This window comes from Pan troglodytes, chromosome 19, assembly GCF_028858775.2.
Source record: "Pan troglodytes isolate AG18354 chromosome 19, NHGRI_mPanTro3-v2.0_pri, whole genome shotgun sequence".
Classification (NCBI taxonomy): Eukaryota; Metazoa; Chordata; class Mammalia; order Primates; family Hominidae; genus Pan; species Pan troglodytes.
The window spans coordinates 51,914,505-51,941,014 of record NC_072417.2 but is presented as its reverse complement, the minus strand read 5'-3'; the positions used below and the strand labels follow the sequence as shown (position 1 = coordinate 51,941,014).

Here is a 26,510-nt window from a genome sequence, read left to right as displayed (position 1 = left end):
GATTGCTTGAGGCCAGGAGTTTGAGACTAACCTGGGCAACGTAGCAAGACCCTGTCTCTAAATAATTCACCACATTTAAAAGAAGAAAAGTCAGAGTCAGGCCAGGCACCATGGCTCACACCTGTAATCCCAGCACTTTGGGAGGCCGAGGCAGGCAGATCATTTGAGGTCAGGAATTTGAGACCAGCCTGGCCAACATGGTGAAACTCCTTCTCTACTAAAAATACAAAAATTAGCCGGGTTTGGTGGCGCACGCCTGTGATCCCAGCTACTTGGAAAGCTGAGGCAGGAGAATCGCTTGAAACTGGGAGGCAGAGGTTCCAGTGAGCCAAGATTGCACCACTGCACTCCAGCCTGAGTGACAGAGCAAGACTCCATCTCAAAAAAAAAAAAGAAAAAAAAAATCATGATCATCCCCATAAATGAAGAAAACACATGGTAAAATTCAACTCCCATTCATGATAAAAGCTTAGTAAACTAGGAATAGAAGGAAGCTTCCCTAACCTGATCAAGATTATCTATGAAAAGCTTAGAGCAAACATCACTTTTACTGGTGAAATGTTGAAAGATATTTTCTGCAACCTCTGCCTCCTGGGTTCAAGCGATTCTGGTGCCTCAGCCTTCCAAGTAGCTGGGATTACAGGCATGCGCCACCATGCCCGGCTAATTTTTGTTTTTGTTTTTGTTTTTATTTTTGAGATGGAGTCTTGCTCTGTCTCCCAGGCTGGAGTGCAGTGGCACGATCTCAGCTCACTGCAACCTCTGCCTCCTGGGTTCAAGCAATTCTGCCTCAGCCTCCGGAGTAGCTGGGACTACAGGCACATGCGACCACACCCAGCCAATTTTTGTATTTTTAGTAGAGATGGGGTTTCACCATGTTGGCCAGGCTGGTCTTGAACTCCCATCCTCAGATGATCCACCTGCCTCAGCCTCCCAAAGTGCTGGGATTACAGGTGTGAGCCACCGCGCCTCACCTAATTTTTGTATTTTTCATAGAGAAGGGGTTTTGCCACGTTACCCAGGCTGGTCTTGAACTCCTGGCCTCAAGTGATCTGCCACCTCAGCCTCCCAAAGTGCTGGGATTACAGGCGTGAGCCACTGCTCCCAGCCTGGTCTTTTTTTTTTTTTTTGAGACAGAATTTCGCTCTGTCGCCCAGGCTGGAGTGCAGTGGCGTGATCTCAGCTCACTGCAAGCTCCGCCTCCCGGGTTCACACCATTCTCCTGCCTCAGCCTCCTGAGTGGCTGGGATTACAGGTGCCCGCCAGCCTGGTCTTTTTAATAAATGGTGCTGGGACAATTTGATATACATAGGAAAAAACTTCAGCCTGTCCTCATACACACAAGTCAATTTCAGATGGATATGTAGCATAGAGGACTATAGCCATGATATCAGGGTAAGGGAAGATTTTCTGGCAGGACTCCATGAAGGAGAAGATCAATGAAGTTGACTATATTAAAATTAAGGGCTTATGTTCATTCAAAGACATCACTAAAAGTGAAAAGATAAGTCACAGGATAAAGTCACAGGATAAACACACATATACACACTATAAATCAATAAGAAAAAGGCCAGGCCAGGCAAGGTGACTCACACCTGTAATCCCTGCACTTCGGGAGGCTGAGGCAGGAAGATTGCTTGAGCCCAAGAGTTTGAGACTAGCCTGGGCAACATAGTGAGACCCCATCTCTACAAAAAATTTAAAAATTAGGCATGGCAGCACACGCCTGTAGTCCCAGCTACTTGGGAGGCTGAGGTGGGAGGATCACTTCAGCCCAGGAGGTTGAGGTTGCAGTGAGCCATGATTGCACCACTGCACTCCAGCCTGGGCAACACAGCAAGACCCTGTCTCAAAAAAAAAAAAAATGTTTTTAATGAAGAAAAAAGAAAAAGACCATCAAGTAGAAAACCGGGCAAGAGACTTGAGTAGGTTCTTCACAAAAGAGGACATCCAGGTGACCAAGAAACAGGTAAAGGTCTCAACCTTATTTCAGTAAGAAAAATCTAAAATGAAGGAAAATATAAGTTAAAGCTACAGTGAGCTACCACTATTCTCTCACTAGGATGGCTCAAATTTAAAAGATTGGTAATGCCATGTTTTGGTGAGGTACAGAGGAGCAGGAATCAGATACCACTGCTGGGGGAGTGCTGGCTGATAGGACCATGCTGGCAGCTTGGTGTTACCTTTTGGGAGGGAACATACATGGGCCCTGTGCAGTGTCATTCTTGGGTGTGTGCCCACCAGAGATGTGTGCATGCGAGTACCGAGAGCCTGCGCCATGGTGCTCAGCACTGGGTGCGTGGCCCCCAGAGGAAGGGCAGCCCATGTGTCCATCAGCACTAGAATGAACAGTCATTGTGACAGATTCCCACGCAGAATGTTATATGGTACTGAACATGAACACACCCCTTTACAGGAAACCATTTGAGAAAATCTAATGGACATAATTTTGGATTAGAGGCTGGGCACAAAAATAAATGTACTGTATAATTCCTTTTGTATAAACTTTCAAAAACATTGGTAAAGGTAAAGTACCAGGTTTGGGATGCATTCTTTGGCAGTGAAGTCTTAAAGAAAAGTAAAGAGGTAGTTTCCTAAAATTCAGAATAATGGTTACCTTTGGTGGAAGGTAGTAATGGGAAGGGCACAAACCTCTCCCTAACATTTACTGAGCACTCACTATGCATTAGGTACTATTTCATGTGTTTTAGAGATGATGAAACAGGGGCAGAGAGGTTGGCTAACTTGCCTCAGTCGTGGCTGCAGGATCAGAGCCTGGCAGGCCGGCTCCTAGTCCCTCCCTGGGCCTCACCTGAAACTGGCGAGGTGAAAGTGCCTCATGCGCCTCAATGGCAACACGAAGCGGGTGTAAAAACAGCCACACCTATTATAGTACCTATAATATTTTAAAGGAAAATGCCCAGAAGGTTTTTCTTTTCTCTCTGACTTCTAGACACCCCCAAAATGAGCCCCTGCCACCTCAGTCCCATGAGCCCGCCTCCATCAGGAAGGGAGCACCCAGAGAGCAGAGGTCCTTAGTCGGCCCTGATCATAGCTGGGGCCCTGGGCCCAGATAAGGCCTCTGGAAGTGCCTCCTTGTACATGGAGTGACTGAGTGAGCACTGACTCCACAGCGGTGAGAAGGGGTGTGGAGTGTGTGCCCAGGCCTCAGTGGAGACACAGGAAGTACCAGGGTGGGCAGAAGTCTTTGGCACAGTCTGGGTTCCCATGCCTGCTCCTGTCCCCTCTCAAGCCTGCCACCCCAGAGTTTTGAGCTCCATCCTTTGAGCACCCTCAGCTGGACACGCCCTGTTCTCTGCCCTGCACCTCCCCTGTGTGTCCTCATGTGCCCACCCCCTGCCTTGTCCTTCCCAAGGGCCACAGATCGTGCTCAGCGTGTATGGACCAGATGTGTTCGGGAACGATGTGGTTCGAGGCTATGGGGCCGTGCACGTGCCCTTCTCACCTGGCCGGTAGGTCCTCATTCTGACCTGGGCCCTGGGCAGGACTTGTCCTAGGACAGACTTCACCTCGTTTTCTGTCTTAGGTTCAGGCTGGGAATGCTCTGGGGTCTCCAGGGGCCTGGGCAGCTCAGCCTGGTGGCCAGGGGGGTTGTAGCCTGTATTTGGGAGGAGAACCTTTCAGATGGGTGGTGCCAGCCACACACCAGGTGGGTTGGGGAGGTAGTGGGACCCAGAAAAGAAAAGACCCTGAGGGACTCTGACCTCCATGAGGCTGTCTCCTGGCGCTCAGCACCTTGCCCAGACACAGGGTGCTCAGTTAGCACAGGTTGGATTCGTTGACATTGGCCCTGACTTGGCCCACGCTGCAGCTGCACTGGCCTGATCTGAGGGTTTCTTCTCCCTGGAGGCTCAGAAAGGTCTGTTACTCAGCATCTCTGTCTGCAAAAACATTTGTTTCAGGCACAAAAGGACCATCCCCATGTTTGTCCCGGAATCTACGTCTAAACTGCAGAAGTTTACAAGGTGAGTCTTGTACCCATAACCCCAGCCCCTCCTGATCTACTGGATGAATGGATGTCCCATTCTACCCCTCAGTTTGTGCCTGGTCGCCTCCTCAGATCTGCAAGCTGCTCCACCCACTGAGGACAAATAGAAACAGGTCCCCTGGGAGTGCTGAGTCACGGGGCTCCCTTCAGACCTGTTCCAGCAGCAGAAGGCCGGGCGATTTTACCCTGTGCCCTGTGAAAAATCTTTGTGTCTGAGGGAGCAGAGGAAAAACTCTTGTCAGATGGGAAAAATGCTCATGACATAATGTGACATTAAAAGGTGGGAAACAAGAGGATATAGCAGTATGAGTCAGACACCTTGGAACAGTAATCATGATAAATGCCTTTACATGTGGGAGTCTCTGGCCGGAGCTGACATTTGCGCAGAGGCTTAGTGTGGAGGGAAGAGCCGGGGAAGAACATCAGGCACAGGGAACAGTGCCTGCCAGGCTGAGGAGAGCGTGAGCTTAGCATGCTAGAGAAGCCAGGACGGTGGTGTGGCCAGGACGGCAGTGTGGCCAGTAAGTGGTAAGCCAGGCAGAATGAGGGAGACATCAGGGAGGCAGGCAGGGGCCAGGACACAAGGGCCTGCAGGGAGGGCCCAGGGGATGCCTGGATGCAGCCCCAGCATGAAGGCCTCTTACCCCTGCTCACATCCAAGTGGGAGCTTAGAGGGCCAGCTGGGCCCTGGCCTTCTGACTCGAGGACCATTAGCGCAGTTGGGCAGCAAGCCTCTGCCGCCCACCGGCAGATTAGTGAGGCACAAGTGGAACATGGAGGACTCCCTGGGTTCCAGGGCAGCAGCCGGCAAGCAGCCCCTGCGAGCCTGGCCAGTACTGGGCGTGAGACCAGGCCAGAGCCCTGCTGGGTGGAGGGACAGCATCGCGCCCCAGGGCCGAGAATGCTTCACTGAGCTCTGAGAGCCGTGGAGGGGAGAAAGGGCAGGGTCTCCGCTGGCCTCAGCCTGAGAATTTGTGTGCCTACTGCCCCTAGGAGTCCTTCTGGGAGGCCACCCTGTGGCAAAGGACTTCTTTCCCAGTATCACCTGGAGGTGACAATCCCCATGCCACAGGCTGTCAGGGAGGCAGCGTGGCAGTGCCCATCAGTGGGTTGGGAAAGCCTAAGAGATTGGGGACCCACACAGCCATCCAGGCTGGGTTATTCACCCTGTTCCACCGCCCACAGCTCCAAGGAGGACTTTGGGCCTCCAGGGGACAGCTCGCTGAGGAAAGGGTTTCACAGCCCCTGTGGAGGGGCTCGCAACTGGGCAAGGCAGTATGTGCTTGGATTACAAAAACTGGAGAAAGGTCTGATTAGTGAAGGCAGTTTGATTGGCAGAATCTTCCCAGATATGGAGGCTCCTTGCTCAGGCTGACACCTCGGTCATCCCCACCCCTCTCCCAGCCTCTCCCCACATCCTCCAGCGCTGGCCTAGGGCCTGCCCCAAACACTCTTGGCCACTATTCGTTTCCCACGGTGGCTGCTGCAACAAAACACACAAATGTGATAGCTGAAAACAGCAGAAATGTATGCTGAAGGCCAGAGTTCAAAATCCAGGTCACTGGGCCCAGAAAAGGCACCACAGGGCTGTGCTCCCTCCCAAGGCTCTAGGGGAGACTCTGTTTATTGCCCTTTCAATTTCTGGTGGCCCCAGCCTTCCTTGGCTTTTGGCCTCATCACTCGAGTCCTGGCCTTTAGGGTCCACCTGGATAGTCGCCTCAAGATCCTTAGCCTAATCATATCTGTGCAAAGTGCACGTGACCCTGTTTCTCAATAAGGTCACGTGCACGGTTTCCCAGGACTAGGATCTGCTATCTTTGAGGGGCCGTCATTCAGCCTGCTGCAACCCCTCCAGTCTAGTCTTCACACAGCAAGAAAAACGGTGTTCCTAAAACACAACTGGGGCCGCACCCCTCCCCTGCTAGAACCTGTCTCTGTCAGGATGAACTTCAACCAGAATGCTGCCAGGCCGGTGGTCGGGCCCTGCCTACCTCATGGCCTCTGCCCACTTGCTTCCCATCTACCTCAGTTCCTGCAGTCTGAGGGGTCCTTCCCTGCCTCAGGTCCTTGCCTGGAATGCTCTCCCAGAACAGCCTGTCTTGTCTCCCCAACCCCAGCCAGCTAAGCAGACCACCCGGGCGGACCCCAGGAAAGAAATTCAGTGGGAACGGGAGCTCCATGTGAGCTCCGGGATGGGATCTGCTGGGCACAGTGGGGATGCTCCCAGGCACCAGTCCTCATACACAGCCTCTTGTGAGGTGGGTGCTGTGAGAGTCTTGCTCTCCCAAAGGAGAAACTGAGGTGCAGGGGTTGTGGCTGCCCATCCCTTCCCCTTGGGGAGCGCCTGCTGGCTTTCACTCCCTGGCTCCCTCCTTGGGGTTGGGGGCTGGTGGGCAGTGCTCCCTGGCTGTGGTCTCCACAGGCCAACTCTGCGGCAGCTGAGAGCCCCTCCCTGGCCTGGGCCCCTCTGCAGCCGCCCCAGGTGAGCGCTGGTGCCCACCTCAGAGACGGAGAGGCCGCGGGGAGGGCGGTGCGTGGGCTTTTGGGTGGGCATGGTTGCCAGCGACCCTCGGGGCCGGGTGTGTCCGTGGGGGGACCTTGGGAGCTGTGGTACAGAGGAGGCGCGGCCGCGAGTCCCGGCGGGGCGAAGCCCGCGGCTGCTGGACCCACCCGGCCGGGAATAGTGCTCCTGGTTGTTTCCGGCTCGCGTGGGTGTGTCGGCAGCGGGGCCTGACACCCCCGGCCTCCTGGCCTCCTGGCCTCCCGCCTGGCCCAACTGGGGTCTGGGGCTGGGGAGGGCGCATGCTCAGCCTGGTGGCTGTGTGCCGCCCTTGGCAGGGCCTGCGGTGGGTGCCAAGATGGGAAGTGACATGTCCTGGACCCCACACTAGTGGGAGGTAAGGCTGAGGAGCCGTTCTGGCCCTTCTGCCCACCCCACAGACTCTCTGGGGTGGGACCTCCTTCCAGGGAGGCTGGAGGGTCACACTGTCCCCTCCCCTCCCCCACCTCAGCTGCTGTCACTTTTCTGGGATTTCTGGGGGTTCAGGCAGCACCCCCACCCCAGAATCTTCCTGAGCTCTCATTCCCAGTGAACCAAACCCATGGAAGCCAGAGATGGAAAAGCCTAACCGGCCAGCGGAGGCAGCGTGGCTGCAGAGCACATGAGGCCTGGCTAGGCTGTGTGACCTTGGCAAGGGACACCCCACGCTGGAGCCCAGCCACTGGGAAGGCTCTGCTTAGGGCCTGACTCCTGGTGGGGGTGGGGTGCGGTTGGAACAAGAGTGCTGGTTTCTGAACCGAGGAGAGCCCACATCCAGTGTCGTCCAAGGCCAGGAATGCCCAGGTGGGGCCCTGCTCACCTGTGTTCTTCTGTGTTCCCAGCTGGTTCATGGGGCGGCGGCCCGAGTACACAGACCCCAAGGTGGTGGCTCAGGGTGAAGGCCGGGAAGGTAAAGCTCCCTCCCCTCTCTTACCCCCAGCCCCCATACAGGTTACAGCCTGGGAGTGGGTGGGCCCAGGGTTGGGGTGAATGCCGGGGACCTGCCAGGCACATGGGAGCTAGCCCACAAATGTTCCCAGATGAGGGCCTGGTTGGAGCACAGAGGGTTTGTCATGTCTGCCTGTCCCGGCAGCCCCTTTACCTCCCAGTGAGGGGCTTGGGTCAGGCGCTGTTGTCCCCATTTTACAGATGAGAACGCTGAGGCTGAGAGATTCCCAGATCAACCTGGGTCTCTCTCTGCCCCAGCCCAGCCTGGCTGATGCTGCCCTTCTGTCCCCAGTGACCCGTGTCCGTTCTCAGGGCTTTGTCACCCTCCTCTTCAACGTGGTGACCAAGGACATGAGGAAACTGGGCTATGACACTGGGCCTTCTGATACACAGGGTGTGTTGGGGCCCAGCCCACCCCAGAGCTTCCCCCAGTGAAGGCTCCACAGGCTGCACAGTCTGATAATGAAGGGCTGCCTTCCCGAAGTCAGCCGCTGCCCATCGGCCTGAGGGGCAGCCTGGTGGCCAGAGCTGGGGGCACACAGAATAGTTTTGTATAATAAAGTCTCATTTTCAGAGAGCCTAGGCCTGGGGCTGCCTTCTCTCCTGTTTAGCCCCTCTCCCACAGGAGCTGGGGGCTCTTGGGCCTTTCCTGGCCCCACCTCCAGGGCTCTCCCCGTCCCTACCCCTTGTGCCGTGGAAGCTGCCAGGAGACCAGACCGTGCAGCAGGATGGCATGTGGGATGGGAGCTTTGACATAACCAGGTTCTGCCACTCAAAGCTGTGTGGCCTTTTCTATACCGCAACACATTGTTCCTTGAACTAACTGGGCATGGCACCCTCCTTAGAGGCTTGGGGTTAAGTAGAATCATCCGTTCAGCCATACTTCTGGCCACCAGCCTCCCTTGGCAAGGAGAGAACCCTGTTATTGGGAGCTGGATGGTGAGGTACCCGGGGGATGGCAGACCCTCAGCCTGCCCACTCCCCTCTCTGCCCCCCTACCCACAGTCCAAGGATGGGGGCTGGAAACCTCTCAGAGGTGGGAGGCCGCTGGCTGGGGTCCAGCTTTCTGGCAGCCCCTTGGCAGGAGAGGAAGGTGAGCCCCCTGGCTCAACACCCTGACCTCTGAGGTTGTCCGGGCCCTTCTGGAAGCAGAGCCCCTTCAGCATTACTTTGGGAGGCCCTGGCCCTGGGCCTCCCCACCTTCACAAGAACCCCTCGCACCTCACGAGGCAGCCCCAGGCCCTCTCTGCCCTTCCACTGAGCTTTCGGCAGACATGGTGCCCCAGCCTAGATACTGCCCTCAGCGGGATCCAAGAGAAACCACAGGCTCCTGGCAAACCCCCACCTCCCAGCCTCGCCCATGTTGCCCTGGACTGTCATGGCACTTGCCCTGAGACCATCTGGGCCGACCCTCTTCTGCCTTTTATCTCACGAGCACTCCTGTGCCCTCCCCCCAACTCACTGTGCGTTCTGAAACTCATCGTCTGTTGTCAGCAAAATTCCTGTGATTCCATCTTCTCGGAATAGGAAGTTCCCTCTGCCTTCTGGCCTTACTGAAGCCCACTCAGTTCCCTGCAGCCCTCTTAAGTGGAATCTTTTTCCTCCCACTCCCCATGTGCGGTGAGCCTAGAGCAGGGGTGTGTCCTTGCCTCTTCCTCAACCTCCTCACTTGGAACAGTCTTCACCTCTACCCCTCACAGCCAGGCAGGCATATCTCTTGTTACTGGTGAAGGCACTGCCTCTGAAGTCTGGATTGAGGCATCCCTCCCTCAGGCCAGGCCCTCCCTCATGTGGCGTTTCCCTGTGCTCTTCAAACCACCAGGCCCTCCAAGCTCCTGGCCCAGCCCCTTTTCGCCAACCATCAGCCGCTCTTTCCTTGCTTTCCTCCCAGCCCAGTTGAGAACTCCTGGTCATCTGCATGCACTTCCCATAGTGCCCTCCATCCATCGTTTATGCTCACCTGGCAAGGTCTCCACCCTGGTGACAGCCAGCTGTTCCTTCGCCTGCCCTGCACCTGCCTGAGCCCCCAGAGCCACAACGGCTCGCGTTCCATCCATGGCCCAGGTCTGTGTTTCCCTAGACAACTCCCTCATGCATTCTCTGAGGAAACTTAACAGCTTTTGTCTCTTCAGACCTCCAGCACCCTCCCTGCCAGCTTAGCTAAGGCGCTCCCTTCTGTTCCCACAACCACCCCACATTAGCTGCCTTCCTTACCCTACCTGAGGACATGCCTCGGGTGTATGGGAGATACAGTGCTCTCAAGGGTCTTCTCCCCTTCTCCCTCCATCGTGAGTTTTCCTACACGGGCTCCTTCACGCCAGCCTCCACATGTGCCCCACATGTCATGGGACGACACAGAGCAAAAGCCCAGCACCCTCAACTGCTCCTGTCCTCTGCCCCATTTTATCACAGCTATCACAGCTCCCCGGAAAGCTGTCTTCTCTGTCCATGGCCTCACCTCACCCAGGGCACTGGCCTTGGTCCACATCAAGGGGACCTGAAGCTTCCCTGAAGCCTCTAGCCTGTGGTGTGCACGTACAAGCCTCAGGCCCCATTTGTCCAGCCTGTCAGCAGCTGGGAAATACTAAGTCACCCTCTTCTGGTTATGTTTAATTTTCCAATTTTTCTCAACATTACTGAAATGTCTAAATGTGGAAAAGTTGACATCATTTTACAGTGAACACCACATACCCACCACCTAGATTTTACCATTACCAATTTCCTGTTCCCGTACTTCTATATTCACATATATCCAACTATTCATCCCTGCTTCAATCCATCCTATTTTTATTGCATTTCAAAATAAACTGTGACATCAGGACTCCACCTTCTGTATATTTCAGCACACTTACCATTAACCAGAATCCAGTGTCTGGCTTTAGTGTGTTCTTTTGAGGGGACATTTACGTACAACAAAATGCATAACTCTTTTTTTGTTTTTTGTTTTTTTTTGAGACAGGGTCTTACTCTGTCGCCCAGGCTGGAATGCAGTGGCACGGTCCTGGCTGACTGCAACCTCTGCCTCCCGGGTTCAAGTGATTCTCCTGCCTCAGCCTCCCGAGTAGCTTAAAATTACAGGCACCTGCCACTGAAGCTGGCTAATTTTTGTATTTTTAGTAGAGACAGGGTTTCAGGGTTTCACCATGTTGGCCAGGCTGGTCTTGCACTCCGGACCGCAGGTGATCCGCCTGCATCAGCTTCCCAAAGTGTTGGGATTACAGGTGTGAGCCACTGCGCCTGGCCCAGAATACTTAAGAATGCACAACCAGGCCGGACATGGTGGCTCACGCCTGTAATCCCAGCACTTTGGGAGGCTGATGCAGGCGGATCACCTGAGGTCAGGACTGTTAAGACCAGCCTGGCCAACATGGTGAAACCCCGTCTCTACTAAAAATACAAAAAGTTAGCCAGGCATGGTGGCGGGCGCCTGTAATCCCAGCTACTCGGGAGGCTGAGGCAGGAGAATCGCTTGAACCGGGGAGGTGGAGGTTGCAGTGAGCCAAGACTGTGCCACTGCACTCCAGCCTGGGCGACAGAGGGAGACTCCATCTCAAAAAAGAAAAGAATGCACAACCCAGCCCCAAAGGCACAGAAATGTCACTGTCACTTCACAAAGCTCCTTGCATCCCTGCCCAGTCAAGGCAAGAGATGATGCAGTGAGATTTAAGAGGCTGAAGGCGCGAGTGCCCGGGAAGCCGGGGTGGGGGGGGGGGGTTGGGCATGTGGGACCCCCTCCATGAGGACAGTCGAGGCATACGGCCTGCAGGTCCACGCTTACTTGCTGTCCATGCTGTCGGTGTCACAAAGCTGCATGTTCACCAGCCTGTCTCCCTTTTCTCCTGGCACACCAGAAGACTACATTTCCTAGGCCCCTTGTATCAAGGTGGGTCCATTTGGGTAGTTCTAGCCAAAGCAAAGTATGAAAAGGATCTTCACCACTGAGAGGTCTGACCCACTTCAGGGTCACACAAGCACTTCTCGTTCTTGTCCATGGCACCCTTTGAGGCACACATTGAAGACAGCAGCATCATAAGGGAGGAGCCTGGGTCTGGGCACCCCAGCTTGCAGAGCACTGCCAGGAACATCTCCATTAGGCTTTTTGTGAGTGAGAAACACTCATAAGATACTGTGCTCAGCCAATGAGAGCTTGGGGTTATTTGATCCTGCATAGCCTATTCTATTGCAAATGATATGAAAATCAGGAGTGGGTTTCTGCTGTAGCCAAAAAACAGAAAAAACAAACTCTTGTTGGCTAAGCAGCTGCGTGGCAGGCAAAAAGAATACAGCTCATAAGCTGGACAGCAGGAGATCTATATTATGCAAGTACAAGACATTTGCTAAGACTCTCATGCTAACTTGGGAGGCAGGTTATGTGCCCCAGAGACAGCAGCTCTAGGGGAAAGGGACAGACCAGATAGGATGTGCAGTGTGAGTTGGCTACTGTTGACTGCATTTTGGAATGCTATCACAGTAAGGAGGAAAAAACTGGCTAGTTTGCAAGCAGAAATGAAAGGCAACAATCTAAAAAAAATTAGCATCAAAAGGTTGCAAAAGACTTTCTCGAACTCTAATGAGAAAAGGTAAGATTCAAAATTGCTTTCAGCAATAAAGGCATAATAAAACTTCTCATCTGAACAAAATAACTTGGTCTTTTGGTAAATATGGAATTAAGGGGGTGGCTCTCCCATCATGATCCCAGATGGCCTCATGGTAGCTACCATTAAATTGAGAGAAGCATGGAGGTAAGGCAGCAAGGAAATAAGGCAGCTTATGTCTAGGAAAGAATTTTGTGTGTGTGCTTGAGTTGTCCATTGCTGTGTAACAAATTACCCCAAAACTTTGTCACTTAAAACCACTATCATTTATCACTCATGATCCTACAGGGGACTGGGCTCAGCTGGGTGGCTATGCTACACTTGATTCTGGCTAGAGCTATTCCACTGAGCTGACCAAGATGATTACTCACATGGTGGGCTGTTGTCTGGGGCTCATGGGGGCTACTGACAGAACACCTCCGTTCTCCATGTGGCCTCTCCATGTGTTTGAAGTTCTCATAGTACGACATGTGGGCTGCCAGCAGAACATGCCAAGAGGTCAAGCTCCATGTGCAGGCATTTATCAAGCCCCTCCTGCCACCATGGCACTGGCCCCATCTAGTCATATGGCCACGCCCATCAGGTGACGGAGACCACACTGGGAGACAAGGTCCATCAGGGGCCACCAAAGTAACACTCTGACCAAAATAATGCAGTTATTTGTACATGGAACTGATTAGAAGTACAAAGATTGTCACATTTTTGATGGAAGTGTGCAAGGCCCATGAGCCTGGACTGAAGCCTCCAACTCACTCAAAACAGGTCCTGGCCTGGAACCATCCACCCACAGGCAGCAGGTGAGAAAGCTGAGCTTGGCCCAAGAGCTGCAGCCAAGGGAATACAAAAAAGGCCAGCTCCCCACCAGGGGGCAGAGCCCAGAGCAGGGCACCATCAGGTCCTTTCCCTCCTCACCGCAAGGCGACCTCAGTCTGTGCGGCAGCTTCCAGCACTGTGGGGCGTCTCCCATTCTCTGCTCCTCCAAATGGAGCTGGACTGTGGGTACTGACCCCTGCCCTGCTTTGTTGTTATTGTTGGGGGAAGGGCACAGATCATAGGTCTTTCTGGTTTATAGGCTGTGTCTGCCTTGCTGGAGAAGGCTCTGTACCCCACAGAGCCCAGGACACAGGACCTTACGGTCTATGTTTGAGAAGAAGACTGAAATAACTCTCTGGGAGCCAGACAGTCCGCTGTGATAGGGACTGGCAATGTTAACCAAGCCCATTTCCCCACCTCCCGCCCTCCACCACTAAGGAAGCCTGCACTTGCCCATCCCCACCCCGCCCCCCACATCTGGATGGGGGCCGAGGGCCTAATTCTGGCACTGGTGTGAGTGGCAGTGAGGCAATTCCAGGCCTGGCTGTAAGAAATCTATGCTTGACCCTTGTCCATTTTTCCCTTCATAGCCACCTTCAGGACTGTCTGTCAAAGACAGCAGTGTTTCAAGATGAAAGCGGCTTGAGTCCCTGAGTCACTGACTTCTGTGAGAAACTTCTGCGGGAAGCCGCTGAGACCTGGAGATGTGTTACTGCAGCGTAACCAAGAGCATCCCACACACCCTTCTTTCTCTCCTGTCCCCTGCACTGAACGGGCACCCCCTGCCACCAGTCCCTAGCCTCCTAGCTGTGAATCAAGCTTGTCTGCTTATCCTTGGGTGGACACCGGGAGCCAGGCACTTGCACAGAGAGCAGAGGGCTGCAGGGCAGTCCCAGGCCTCCCTCCAGGCTCGTCTCAAGGCCTCTCCAACCCTTCCCATCAGCGTCTCCCAGCCGCCTCTGCCTCGGCCTTGCCTCCTCCCGTGACCAGAGCACCTCTTCCACCTCTGCTGCCTGGAGATGCACGTGTCCTCCCGCCGCTGCCCTCGTCTGGTTGGTGGCTCTGAGGCACAGGCCCTCTGTCGGTCAGCTGTTGCACAGCAAGCCACCTAAGAACCAGTGGCTCCAACAGGCCCTTCCTCTCAGGAACACGCAGTTGGCTGGGCAGCTCCACGCACTCCCTCCCTCTGTTGCCTCAGCTGACAGGCAGTGGCTTCCCAGAGCAGCTCTTCTGCAGCATGGACACAAGAGGAGGCAGAGCACAGGAAGCCTCTGGGGACCCGGCACACTGTCACTTCCACCTCATCCAAAGCAGCCTCCACCAGTGACAAGGCCACATTAAGAGGGCGGACACAGGAAGGGTAAAGGGCAGTGGCTAGCACTTCCCCCAGCACACCCGTGCAGGCCACCAGTCTCAGCACCTCACAAAAGGCAGGCCTCCCACCCCCTTTCCCTGAGGTTCAGGGGCAACCAAATGCCCAGCTCACACGGGCACTAGGACCAGGCTGGTGGCCTCAATAACTGCAGACGAAGCTCCACAAGAATCGGCTCCCTCATCTCCCACCTCTCCAGTGGCACAGGACTGATGAAGATGGGGTGGGAGAAGGACACAGCCAGAAACCGCATCATGGTACAAATGATAAATTATATTTATACAGTAAATAAGTATCAACAGTCAACACAAGTTCAAAACCAGCCACCGGCCTCTGGGACTGAGAAACAGCTGGGTGACTTCCTCCACCACGGTGCCCATCAGGAGGGAGCACGATGGCACAGGTGCAACACGCGTGGCAGTGGCCGGTGGCTTCATGATCAGTGCAGTGGGCAACAGGGACATGCACTCAGGATGGCCTGTGCCAGAAGATGGGGCAGGGGGCTGTCTTCTTGGGTCCCGGTGGCCCAGTGGCTGTCATGTTGGGGCCTCAAAGTCACATCATGAAGGACTCGTTACAAAAGAATCACTGACCCCAAGTAGTCGAGTCTAGTCTACTGACCTGTAAGGCTGGCCCAGGCCCTGCACCGTCTGAAGGAAAGCACCTTTCTGGGCAAGCATCCTGCCTCCCATCCCATTGCACCTCCCCACCCTTCCCCCGGCAGACGAGACCAGCCACCGGCTTACCCAAATGGCAGCGGGAGCCTAAGGCCCAGCCGCAGGCCTGCAGTTCTGGCAGAAGGTGGCTGGTCAGGAACTCTAGACACGGCTCCTGGGACTGGAGAGGGCGGCCTCAGGAACAGCATGAGTGGGTGCAGTCCCCACTCAGAGCCTGCATGTCCCAGCAGCCCAGAGACCATTTAAGATCTCTCCTGTGCCGGTGCGAAGGGTAATCTTCTGGAACCAGAGAGGGGCTGGCAGGTGGTCAGCTGCCCTTAGAGCTAGAGGTGAGAAATTCCCATGGTGGAAAAAGGGCCAGAAACATCCACCAGGCAAGCTGCCCAGACACAGGATTGGGGGAGTGTCCCTTCCCTGGGTAAAAGCAAGTCTCTTCTGGTCTTTAATGCACGATGTAATACTTTTACAGTGGTGGGTGAGGTGAGGACAGCAGGAGTTTGGAAGAGGGAGGTAATATTAGTGCATGTTTGTTAAAAATCCCTCCCAGGTGAATGACTTTTTTCTTCATCTCCAAAATACAAGAGAATTATTTTTAGGTCTCCAACTTAAAAATAATATCTGGAGTTAGCAGGTAGGTGGATCAGGGCCAGCCCTGGTCCCTTAGCCCCCCACCCCTGTCTTAGCCTAGGGACTGTTGCCCAGGGACCCGTGGGCACAGAAGCACCCCCCACCCCACGCCCTCGGGACAACTGCCATTTCCACATTATCCCCATCTTTAGCCTGAGCGTGGATTAAGACAGAGGAGATCACAGACACACAAGGTTAAAGATGTTTCTTCCATTTCAGATTTCCATTGTAAACAGAAGTCCTGTTAATCCCTGCATGCCTTTAATAAAAAAAAGGAATTAGTTGATAAAAATTGGTGAGTCACATTCATACATTAGATTTTTTTCTTTAACTTTCAGGATGTTGGTATATTCGTAAGAAAAATAGCCTCTCTCTCAGGATCTAGCCAAAAAGGCTGAAAGTCAATCAGTTTAGTAATTCACCAAAAACAGGAGCTAAAGAAAGGAAAAGGCAACTGGAGGCTAGGATTTTTTGTTGCTGTTGTTTTTTTTTTAAATAAACATCATCATCTATGTGTAATCAAATTCCCATATTTTCTTCCTATAAAGAATTTGCTTTAGTTTTTCAATAAGGCATTTTTTTGTCATCCAAACATCTCTTCCTTTTAAAATTTTCTTAGAGTTAAAACCATAAATAAGAGGATTTAAACCACTAAAATGACACGTGCCAATATCTTCATTCAGCCAGACCTGGTAAATTCTATCAAAACTAGACAGTTAAATAAGAACCACATTATAAAAATATTAGCCAAAAAAAGACTATTAGATAATTCTGCAAACTCAAATATGAAACTGTACTAAACAAAATATGTGCAAAGGTACACAAGCATAGAGCCACGTTGGGGGTTATGCTCAGATTAGTTTTAAAGCTCGCTCTAGTGGATTTAATTCAAGAGTTGTCCACGGTGGTGGTGTTTACTTTGAACTCACACGAGTCAAAGAAAAATAAAATATGCACAACCACTTCCCCAAAAGGTGTCTTATGGAGCCGGTGCTTCATCGTGTCCACACCCAGGACTGCCTGGGGTGTCCCTAGGGCTGGGGGGTGGGGAGGACAAAGACAAGGCCACTGTCCCAAGTCCTGGCCCAGGCAACATCCTGGAGACCCTCGGGCTGAGGTTAGGGGCAAGGGCAACACTGATGACTCCACGTCCTCGTCCAAGGCCTCAGAGGAGCCCTGCCAGGACCTCAGTGCTTTGGAGGAGGTGGTGAGAGCAGGCCAGGCCGAGGGGCCTGCCTTGGAAGGCGAGGGTCTGACGGTTGGGGCTGTAAAGACAGCCCTTTCATCAGGAAGCTGGAGCTGAAAAGCCCTAATACCCCTAATCCCCAAACTCTTGGATCCCGTCCCACAGACGAGAGTCCCTGCTCGGCATCCTCCAGCACAGGTGCTCTGGGTGGGTCCCAGGCCCAGGCACTAGAGAAGGAAAGGGTTGGTTGTGCCAGTGGCCTGGGCTGCCGATGGGGGTATACCCACACTGCCCACCATGTTCATCACTGCAGGGCCCAGTGGTGTCAGAGAGGAACCAGTGGCCCCCAGAGCTGGCTGTGGGGCCGCGGAGGTCATCGAGGCCACAGCCATGGACTCCACTCCTGGGCCAGGCCCAAAGGATGTGCTGGTCCCCAGGACTGGGCTCCCCCGAAGCTGGTTCAGTGTCAGCGGCTGGGGCTGGTTCACCTGGAAAGGGTTAACAGGGGCCGAGGTGGCGGGTGCACCTGGGGAGACAGAAGGAGGGGCAGAAGCTGAGCCATCAGGGTGTGGCTTTCTGAGCTCCCAGGTCAGGGACTGCATGCGGGTGTTCTGGTCCCTGCTGTGCCCTCAGAGCCCGTGACAGTGCCGGCCGAGTCCATGGCAGACACTAGCAAATATCTGCTGACTGCATGAATCTGCGCTTTAAGGATGAGGAGATTGAGGCTGTGAGAAGCCAAGTGATTTGTCCAGCGTTACAAAGCTGAACAAGGCCATGCCAGGAACACACCCATCTCGGGGCACCCTGGCTCCTCTGCAGTGCTGGCACCCAGGACACCTTCACCAGCCATCAGCTGCCACTGCTCCCTCATTTTGTTTGCTGAAGGGGACATGGGACTGGCAGTGTGTGGCTCATGTGGCAGTGCCCACAATGCACCCAGGGATCCACATATGACACCACGAAGGCTAGAAATCCTGCAGTCAAGAAGTTGATGCAGCTTTGTCTTTCCCAGTGTCTCCAGAATTTACCTCATACCAGAAAGCCTTTTCTTTGCAAAAGTGTGCGCGCTGCTGGCACCAACTCTCCCATGCAGCCTGGCCCTACCCTGTGTGGCCTGGAGAATGGCCCTGTATGTCCAGCAGAGTTGCCCAAACCTCCTCCATCTTGGCTGCAGCCCCCAGGAACCATGACTGGTGTGCAGCCAACAAAGCTGCCTCAGGCCTCCAGCCAGGTGCCCACCAAGAGCTGACAGACACAGATGACCACTGGAGCTCCTGCAGGGCCTTCAAGGGCTCTCTGGGCAGAAGAGGCATAAGGCCTCCTGGGGCAGACACAGACTCCTGGCTGGCTGAGGAGGCTGGAAGCTAATCTAGTTCCACCCGGGGAACCACCTCCCCTGGGGGCAGCCATGTCCTCACCCATCTCAGGACCTCAGGGTTGGCCAGGACCCAGGAACTCCACACACCTCACCTCTGCCCAAGGGTCCCCAACCTCAGCCTCTGTAAGTTCAGTGGTAATTCTCCTCTGCAAGGTACTGTCAGGGATGGTGGCCCAAGATCCTCAGATCCCTACATGGTGGGGCCAGCCTGGGGCTGAACACCTGAGGGTGACACATTCCTGCCCTGGGGGAAGCCCAAGGCCTTGGGGAAACCCTGTGAGGAAGGGGGCTGGGTGGACTTCCTAGAAGGGAGTCATCTGAGCTAGGTGTCGAAGGATGAGTAAGATGCTTTCATTAGGGAAGAGGAGGGAGGACATTCCAGGCAGGGGAAACTGAGTGTGTAACAGCCTGGGCTTAAGGAAGGGCTCTACAGGCTGAGGGGCGCCAAGGGGCTGGATGTCACAAGGGTTTCATGCACACAGGAAGGGAAGAGGAGGGTGGGACCAGGCCATAATGGCCCTGGATACCCAATTGAACAGCTGGGGGCTTGGCCGGCAGCCAACATTGAGCCCTGAGGGCAGGGGGCAGACTCTGGCACCAGGAGTGGAAGCAAGGGACCCGGAGGAAGGCTTGTACCCAAGGGCTAAGTTACATTTTTCCCGAGAGAGGAATGCTACATGCCAAACCCTGGCTCTTCCTCACCCCCAGCAGCCCACCCTACTCCACCTGTCTTAGAACTGGCATTCCCTCGAGGGTCTCACAACTGGGGGGGCACCAAGTCAGGGACAGTTTCTGCTTGGTAGTCTCAACTGAGAGGAGAGGAGCTATTTCCTACCCATACACTCCCCACATAACTGACAACGGCTTCCACACCCCACCCCATGCAGCACTGGCGAGGGCATACGTAATCATCTAGAGATTCCAGCTAGTCCCACCCCTTCCCCGTCACACAGTGGGAAGAGCCCCCAAGAGGCCTGCTGCACACCCATTCCCAGGCACAGCAGGCAATGGATGAAGCCTGGGATGAGAGCCTACCTGGTGCCAGGAAAGGGTTGAGGGACTGGGCCGGTGGGGCAGGCCTGGTCACCAGTGAGTCCAGGTTCACCAGGGCCGCGTTGGGGCCCAGGAAGGACTCAGGTGTTTTCCGGGCACTGCTGGGCTTGCTTGAGGCGACGGTCAGGGGTTGAGACTCAAAGGGGTCAGGGCTGGTAGTTCCATTGTTTTGGGATGGCAGAGAGGTCACAGATTCGGCTACAAGACAAGGACACATATGGCAGGGTGAGTGTGGCAGGGAGAGCCTAAGACTGTGTACTTAACACAAAACATGGCCTCCTAGGGACATGCCTGCCTGACAGCACCACGTGACGACACACAGCCAGTCATGGGCTGGGTTAGATAAATCAAGTGTCCACATAACCAAACACCAGAATGCAGGAACAGAAGAATACCTAATGATAAGCAAAGAAAGCTTTATCAAAATACTAAAGCAGGTTATAAAAGAGTGTGTATAGCTCATTCCTCCAGAATACCAAGATGTCATTTTGGGTTGGAAGCTAGGCATGGGCAATTTACTTTTTTTTTTTTTCCTTACATTTTCCATTTACTAAATTTTCCACAATAAACATGAACTTCTTGATAGTAAAAAGAAAGCAAATTGTGTCTTTTAAAATTCAGCCCATAGAGACAACACAGGCTGTGCTGAGCCAGGCCGGTAGGAATGTGATTGCCACGACGGGATGCTTCACGGTACAGGAATTCTTAACAACAGTCATTCTCTCACTTAGTAACCCCATTTCTAGGAATCTGGTCTAAGCAAATAATGTAAAATGTGAACAAGGTTATAAGCACAAAGAGCTTCACAACAGCATCATTTACAGTAGCAAAACCTGAAATCAACCTAAAATGTCCTCCCCCAAATTAATGAATTATTTGGGGCCATATAAAGAGCCATATAAAGAGAGATTATACAGCAACAAAGTATTTTTTAACAAGTTTTAAAGTCATGAGAAGATGTTTTCAATCTGTTAATCCATAAAAGTTGAGGCAAGGGGCAGGACAACTCTATCTGACAATATGAGCTGAGCAAAAAAGACTCAAAACAAAACAAAACAAAAAAACAAAACACCAATAACACCAGTGCACTCCAGCCTGGGCGATCGATCAAGGCTCACTGCAGTCTCAATCTCCTGGGCTCAAGGGATCCTCCCGCCTTAGCCTCTTGAGTAGCTGGGACCACAGGCAGGTGCACACGACCACATCTGGCTAATTTTTTAATTTTTTTGTAGAGACGGGGGTCTCACTATGTTGCCTAGGCTGGTCTGAAACTCCTGGGCTTAAGCAATCCTCCCACGCTGGCCCTCTCAAAGTGCTGGGATTGCAGGTGTGAGCCACTGCACCGGCAGGGGATAAATGTTTCAAAAGCTGACATGTAACAATGGCCAAGCTGCCTTCTCACTGAGGCACGGAGCAGGAGTCAAGGACAGGTTAGGCTATACTTTGGCCTACAGAGAAGACACATGGAATCTTATTAATGCAGCAAAGGAAAGACCCAAAAAAGCAGCACATTCTCAAAGCTGCCTCTGGTCTCTCAGCTGGGAGCTCTTGAACTGAGAGGGGTTAGAGGAGGTCAAGGGGGTCGAGCAGGGTCAACGGTGCCAGGCTGCTTGTACCTCACACCAGGGCCTAGCCAGGCTTGTGGCTACAGTTGGTAGGGAGGGATAAAAGAGAAGGGAGAAAAAGAAGAGACTGGGATAGAGGTGGTAGGGAAATTGGGGGAGGCAAGCAGCAGAAGCCAAGACAGGAAAGAAAAAAAGAGAGAAGTTGCCATGTGTGGCTGGGAGATGTGGCCCAGAGATGGACAGAGGCTGTCACACCCCAGTCCAAACAGGGTGTGTGAAGAATGCATCCCAGGCCTTCTCCCTCCACCCCTCCAGGCCCACCTTGGCCCACTGGCCACTTGGCCCACTGCATCCACCTGATATCCTTCCATCCCAGAGGCACACAGGGAAGGAAAACAGGTCTGGAGACTGGACTGTGGGTCTGCTGGGCTGGAGCGGTCACCTGGGAGGTGACAACACAGGGCAGAGGCTGGCCCCACTGATGCCCAAAGGTGGCTGTCTGGGAAAAGGAGGCCCTCTGAGGAGTGGAAATTGGCAGGAGGAGGGTGAATGGAAATGCTGGATCAGGCCAGAGGTGAGGCCCACTCTGAGCTGAGGAGGCCGGGGCTGTGGAATCTGCAGGAAGCTTTGGGGATCCTAACCTGGAGACATAGTCCTGGGGGACTCTACCTTGTGATTTTTAACTATTGATGTATGAATTCTTAGAATTAGAAGCTTCAGGCTCCCAAGATCAAAATACAAAGAAAATGCAGGAAGCTGAAGGGTTTTGAAAGCTGATTATTATTTCTGCAATAACTCAGCTGGTCAAATGCACGGAGGATTACGGAAACCATCATCACCTGTACATACCTGTTTTTTTTGAAGTCCGAAGGTTGTCAAATTCAGAAAAGTCGTCTTTAATTGTACCATTCAGATTACTGAAGAGCTCAAAGGACCCTGGGTGGACACAGAGGCCAATGACTGGGGGCATCTCACAGGACTTCATGGCAACTCCACTGCCCAGTGCACACCCTCAGGATGGGCTGGCAACAGGGGCCTCTCCCCGCTTACCCTACCTCATGTAGGAGAATTCTGAGAGCCAAAGAGGCAAGACAGCCTGGGGTCACCAGCACGCTGGGAGGGGAGACAGGGAGCCTGGCCTCCCAGGACAGGGTGTGGGATGCCCACCTGCTACTGCTTCTAACACCCTCACCCCAAAAGGCAAAGGGGTGCTGGCAGTGGTGGAGGTGCATCAAGCTGGGTCTGGTTGCTTGGATGAGGGTCTGTAGGAAGTCACCAGAAGGAGTGCCTGGAGGCCAGCCTGCCCAGCCCCCCAGGGGTGAGGACAGGACCCACAGGCTGTGGGCCCAGGGCAGTCTCCTCTCTCAACACCCAGGTGGAAGCCCCCTCAATTTGGAGGGAGGTACCAGCGCACAAAGCCTGGGAACTCGCACTCACTCACTCTCACACTGGGGCACCTGGGATCTGGGGATCAGGAACAAAGGCTAAGGGGGAGGAGGGGAGCAAATGCAAGCAAAGCAACAGGGCTGATGCCTAGGAGCCAGGAGCGGCTGCAGGGCCCGTGGGCACTCAGAGGCCAGGCAGGAAAGTGGGTGAGTGAGGGGCTCACCAGAGACAGACACAGGCTTGGTGGTGGAGACTGCGCCCCACGCGTCAGAAGCTCTTTTCCCAGCACTGGAGGCAGGCTGCTGTGAAGCTGCCCAGGGGTCCGAGTTCTTGGGGACAGATTGTGTGGTGGCTCCAGTGGGCACCCCCCATGGGTCAATGGAGGCAGCTGGCTTGGTACCTGTTGGAAGGCAGGGTCAGGGCTCAGAAATGCCTTCAGAGGGTCTGGGCAGCTGGGGTGAGAAGGGAAAAGGATACTGCCAGCCACACCAGGGTCTATGCCCTGTGCCAGGTGAGACAGCCATCGAAAGGGTACTGTCCCACGCCAGCAAAGAGGGACACAGCTGGGGCCCAGGGCCAACAACCCTGGGAAGGAAGCATGCTAGGCCAGGATGTCCCAGGATAACCTCTCCCTGTCCTCTAGTAATGACCAGAGGAAGCAGCTGAAAGAGGTTCTCTCCAAGCTCCCCACCATACAGGGGGCTTGCAAAGGGCTCCTGAGCTCAACCCCACTTCGATGGACTATCTGAAACAAACCTATCTCCCCACAGAATCCAGGCTCCCTCCTCAGACAAGGGGCCCCAGGCAGCCCTCCCAGCTCGGCCCAGGCTCTGCAGAGGCACAGAGGCATCCTCTCCCCATGTGCTTTGAGTGGTTTCTGCTTTCTGACAGAAGCATATATAAAATGGATGAGTCCTGTATAAAAAGGAATAAAACAAACAGCTACATACTTACCACCCAACTTAAGCAATAAAACACTTTCAAACAGGGAGTGACAAAATCAATTTAGTGGGTCACAACTGGCTTTAAAAAAAAGAACAGAGAAAAAAATTTTTTAAAAAAGAAAAAACACACACAAAAAAACTATCTAAAACATCTGAGTGCATCTAATGTTAAGTGTCAACGCTGTGATGTGCATCTTTATGTATAGACACAGATTTGTGTATACATGAGTACATATAAAATAAAACCAACATCTCCTTCCTTCTCGCGGAGCACTGCAAGTGTTCAGACACCACTGCCGCCTCTCAGGGACCAGAAAGTGCCTCCCCAATGACATTCCTACCCCAACCATTATGAACTGTTTATTAGCCTTTCTCTTGTTTCTCCTTCTAGTTTATCTTGTAGGGATACCTTTAGTTAGTTGTGCCTATTTTCTGAATACACACACACATATATATTATATATATGTGTGTGTGTCTAAATATGTGTGTGTATTCATTTATTTATCAGATAGGGTCTCACTCTGTCACCCAGACTGGAGTGCAGTGGTGCAATCACAGCTCACTACGCCTCCACCTCCCATGCTCAAGCGATCCTCCCACCGCCGCCTCCCAAGTAGCTGGGACTACAGGAATGTCACCACGCCCGGCTAATTTTTTTTCTAATTTTCGTCGAGATGGGGTCTCACCGTGTTGCCCAGTCTGGTCTCAAAGTCCTGGGCTCAAGCAATCCTCCTGCCTCAGTTTCCCAAAGTGCTAGGAATACAGGTGTGAGCCACCATGCCAAGTCCCTATTTTCCGAACTTTATATGAATAGAAGCATTCTGTACACATTCCTTTGTGGCTGGCTTTGTTCACTCCACATTTTATTTGAGAGAGTCATCTGTGTTGAGGTGGAGCTGGAATTTGTTTTGTTCCATTCTATGAAAAAAAAAGTCATGATTCCTCTGTTGAAGGATACTCGTTTGGTTTTGCTGCTTGTTCTTGTTCACATGTATACATGAGTTGCTGGGTCATGGGTACCTCTGCCTTCACCAAGGAATGCTACAACTATTTCCACATGGTGGCACGAGTTTATGTTCCATCCAGCAGTGGGTGCCAGTCTTGCCGCCCCAGGAGTTGCCTCATAACCTCTCTGATGCTTAGTATTAGCTTACTTTCCCATGTGTGCCAATCTGGTGGGCTGAAAAGTTATTTGATTGTGGTTTTGATGTGCATTTCCCTGTTCTTTAATGAGGCTGTGCATCTTTTCATATACTCATCGGTCACTCATGATTCCTCTCCTATGAGGTGTCAATTTGAGTCTTTTACCGATCGTCCCTTATGGTTACCTTCTTCTTGACTCATCCTAGCAGCATGGACTAGAGTCCATCCACTCCTTGCGGCATGGTATGCAGGGCCTCCTCTGTCGTAAGTCAAGTCTTTGTGGGCTTATTACTGGGCTCTCTACATTTACCTGTTTCCATCCTTGCACTTTTTTTTTTTTTTTTTTTTGAGACGGAGTCTCGCTCTGTCGCCCAGGCTGGAGTGCAGTGGCACAATCATGGCTAACTGCAAGCTCCACCTCCCGGATTCATGCCATTCTCCTGCCTCAGCCTCCCGAGTAGCTGGGACTACAGGCACCCACCACCACACCCAGCTTATTTTTTGTATTTTTAAGGAGAGACGGGGTTTCACCGTGTTAGCCAGGATGGTCTCGATCTCCTGACCTTGTGATCCGCCCGCCTTGGCCTCCCAAAGTGCTGGGATTACAGGCGTGAGCCACCACGCCTGGCCACTTGCACCTTCTTAATTATCCTCACAAACACTGTTATGAGAATTCTTGATATCTGATACAGCAAATCACAATCTTGTTTTGGCTATTCTTGGCCCTCTGCTCTTCTGTAGTCATCTCAAAATCATCTTGTCAAGTTAAAAAACAAAAGTGAAGAAACAAAAATTAAATATTTTTGGGATTTTGGCCAGAATTGCATTGCATCCGAGATCAATTTGGGGAGAAGCGTTATCATTACAATAGTGAGTTTTCCAAACCAAGATCACATGGTATCTCTGCATTTGCTTAAGTTTTAATATCTTTTGGTCAAATTTAATCTTTTTAATTTTTACCCTTTATCTCCCACAGATATTTGTACAACTTTTGTAAGATTTATTCCTAGGAACTAAGCATTATTCCTAGGAACTAGTATCTTTTAAACTTTTCATAGAAATCTATTTATTGTTATGCAGAGAAACTTTTGTATACTCTTTCGTACCCAGCAATCTTGCCAAACTGTTAATTAGAAGTCATTCCAATTATTGATTCTAATAATAATTCAAATAATTCTTAATTCTAATAACTTATCTGTAGAAATTTTTTCATGTTCTATGTACAATCCCATCACCTGCAAATGATGACTATTTAGTGTCTTCTTTCTAGTCCTTTATACTTTTTCTTTTTCTTGTCTTACTGCATTGGCTAGGATCACCAGTTACATCATCAAATAGAAGTGCTGGTAGTTGGTATCCTTGTCTTGCTCTTGATGTTACAGGATCAATTTTTAATATTTTACCATTAAGTTCAATGTTAGCTATAGGCTTTTTTCCTTTTAGAAGCCCTTTATCAGGTTATGGAAGTTCGCCATTATTCCAAGTTTGCTAGAATTTGGAAATAAATGGCTAATGAATTTTATCAAATGGTTTCTGCCTCTAAGATGACCACATATTTTGTTTTAATCTGTTAATATGGTACATTTGTAAATTTTCTAATGAGTTGGTTCTTGCAAACAAAGTACTTCATAATGTACATCTTTTAAAATATTTCCCTGGCTTGGGTTTTGTAATTGTTTCTTTCCTTAGGATTTTTACATCTATATTCATAACCAGACTGGCCTGAAATGTTTGTTCTCACTGCACTGCCCTTGTCTGGTGTTGCCATTAGGCTTCTGCTAGTCTCATACAATGACTAGGAATATTCTTTATTTTCCTGTTCTCTAAAGGAGTTTGTATGAAAGTGGGATTGTTTCTTGAATGTTGTTAGTACTTACTAGCAAAGCCCTCTGGGTGGATTTGCAGAAGGGGAGGATTTTTAAATACCGATTCCATACCTTCCATGATTACCGATTTCTATTTATAGGTTTTTTATTATTCTTCAGTTAGCTTTGCTGTTTCCTTTTTAATTTTATCCATTTTATCTAAGTTTTTGGATTTGTAAGCACAGAGCTGATCAAAGAGTCAGCCTCTCACCCGACACGAAATCCTGAGTGTGCTGGCAGTTATGCTGTTTCATTCCTAATGCTGTTTGTGCCCTTCCTCTTAAAAAAATTTCTTGCCAGAAATTTGTCTATTACTCTTTTCAATTACTGACTTGTCTTTACGGATACTATTATGTGTTTATGTTCTTTTCATTAATTTCTATCTTTATCCTTATAATTTCCTTTTACTT

At 51.9% G+C, this 26,510-nt stretch overlaps 2 protein-coding genes across 22 annotated transcripts in view; one reads left to right on the top strand and one right to left on the bottom strand.

The window, feature by feature from the left end:
• B9D1 (B9 domain containing 1) overlaps positions 1-15,872 on the top strand; it is a 28,260-nt gene extending 12,388 nt beyond the window's left edge. Inside the window, exons 4-8 of one of the 7 annotated variants that reach the window (XM_063798914.1) lie at positions 3,377-3,473; positions 3,924-3,986; positions 7,391-7,458; positions 9,388-9,560; positions 9,909-10,322. In XM_063798914.1, coding sequence (XP_063654984.1) covers positions 3,377-3,473; positions 3,924-3,986; positions 7,391-7,458; positions 9,388-9,518 — 359 coding nt within the window. In that variant the 3' untranslated portion in view covers positions 9,519-9,560; positions 9,909-10,322. Of the gene's footprint in view, positions 1-3,376; positions 3,474-3,923; positions 3,987-4,058; positions 4,306-7,390; positions 7,459-7,754; positions 8,074-9,387; positions 10,323-13,494 lie in introns of those variants that run through there. The other 6 variants (XM_009432602.5, XM_016932249.4, XM_001153772.7 and 3 more) reach the window with 6 other exon arrangements.
• Positions 14,529-26,510, bottom strand: part of EPN2 (epsin 2) — a 119,975-nt gene continuing 107,993 nt past the window's right edge. For all 15 annotated transcript variants that reach the window (XM_063798910.1, XM_511331.9, XM_001154310.7 and 12 more), the window contains 4 exons: positions 22,372-22,548; positions 21,612-21,698; positions 19,180-19,395; positions 14,529-17,292 (listed from right to left, as the gene is read on the bottom strand). In XM_063798910.1, coding sequence (XP_063654980.1) covers positions 16,994-17,292; positions 19,180-19,395; positions 21,612-21,698; positions 22,372-22,548 — 779 coding nt within the window. In that variant the 3' untranslated portion in view covers positions 14,529-16,993. The remainder of the gene's footprint in view (positions 17,293-19,179; positions 19,396-21,611; positions 21,699-22,371; positions 22,549-26,510) is intronic.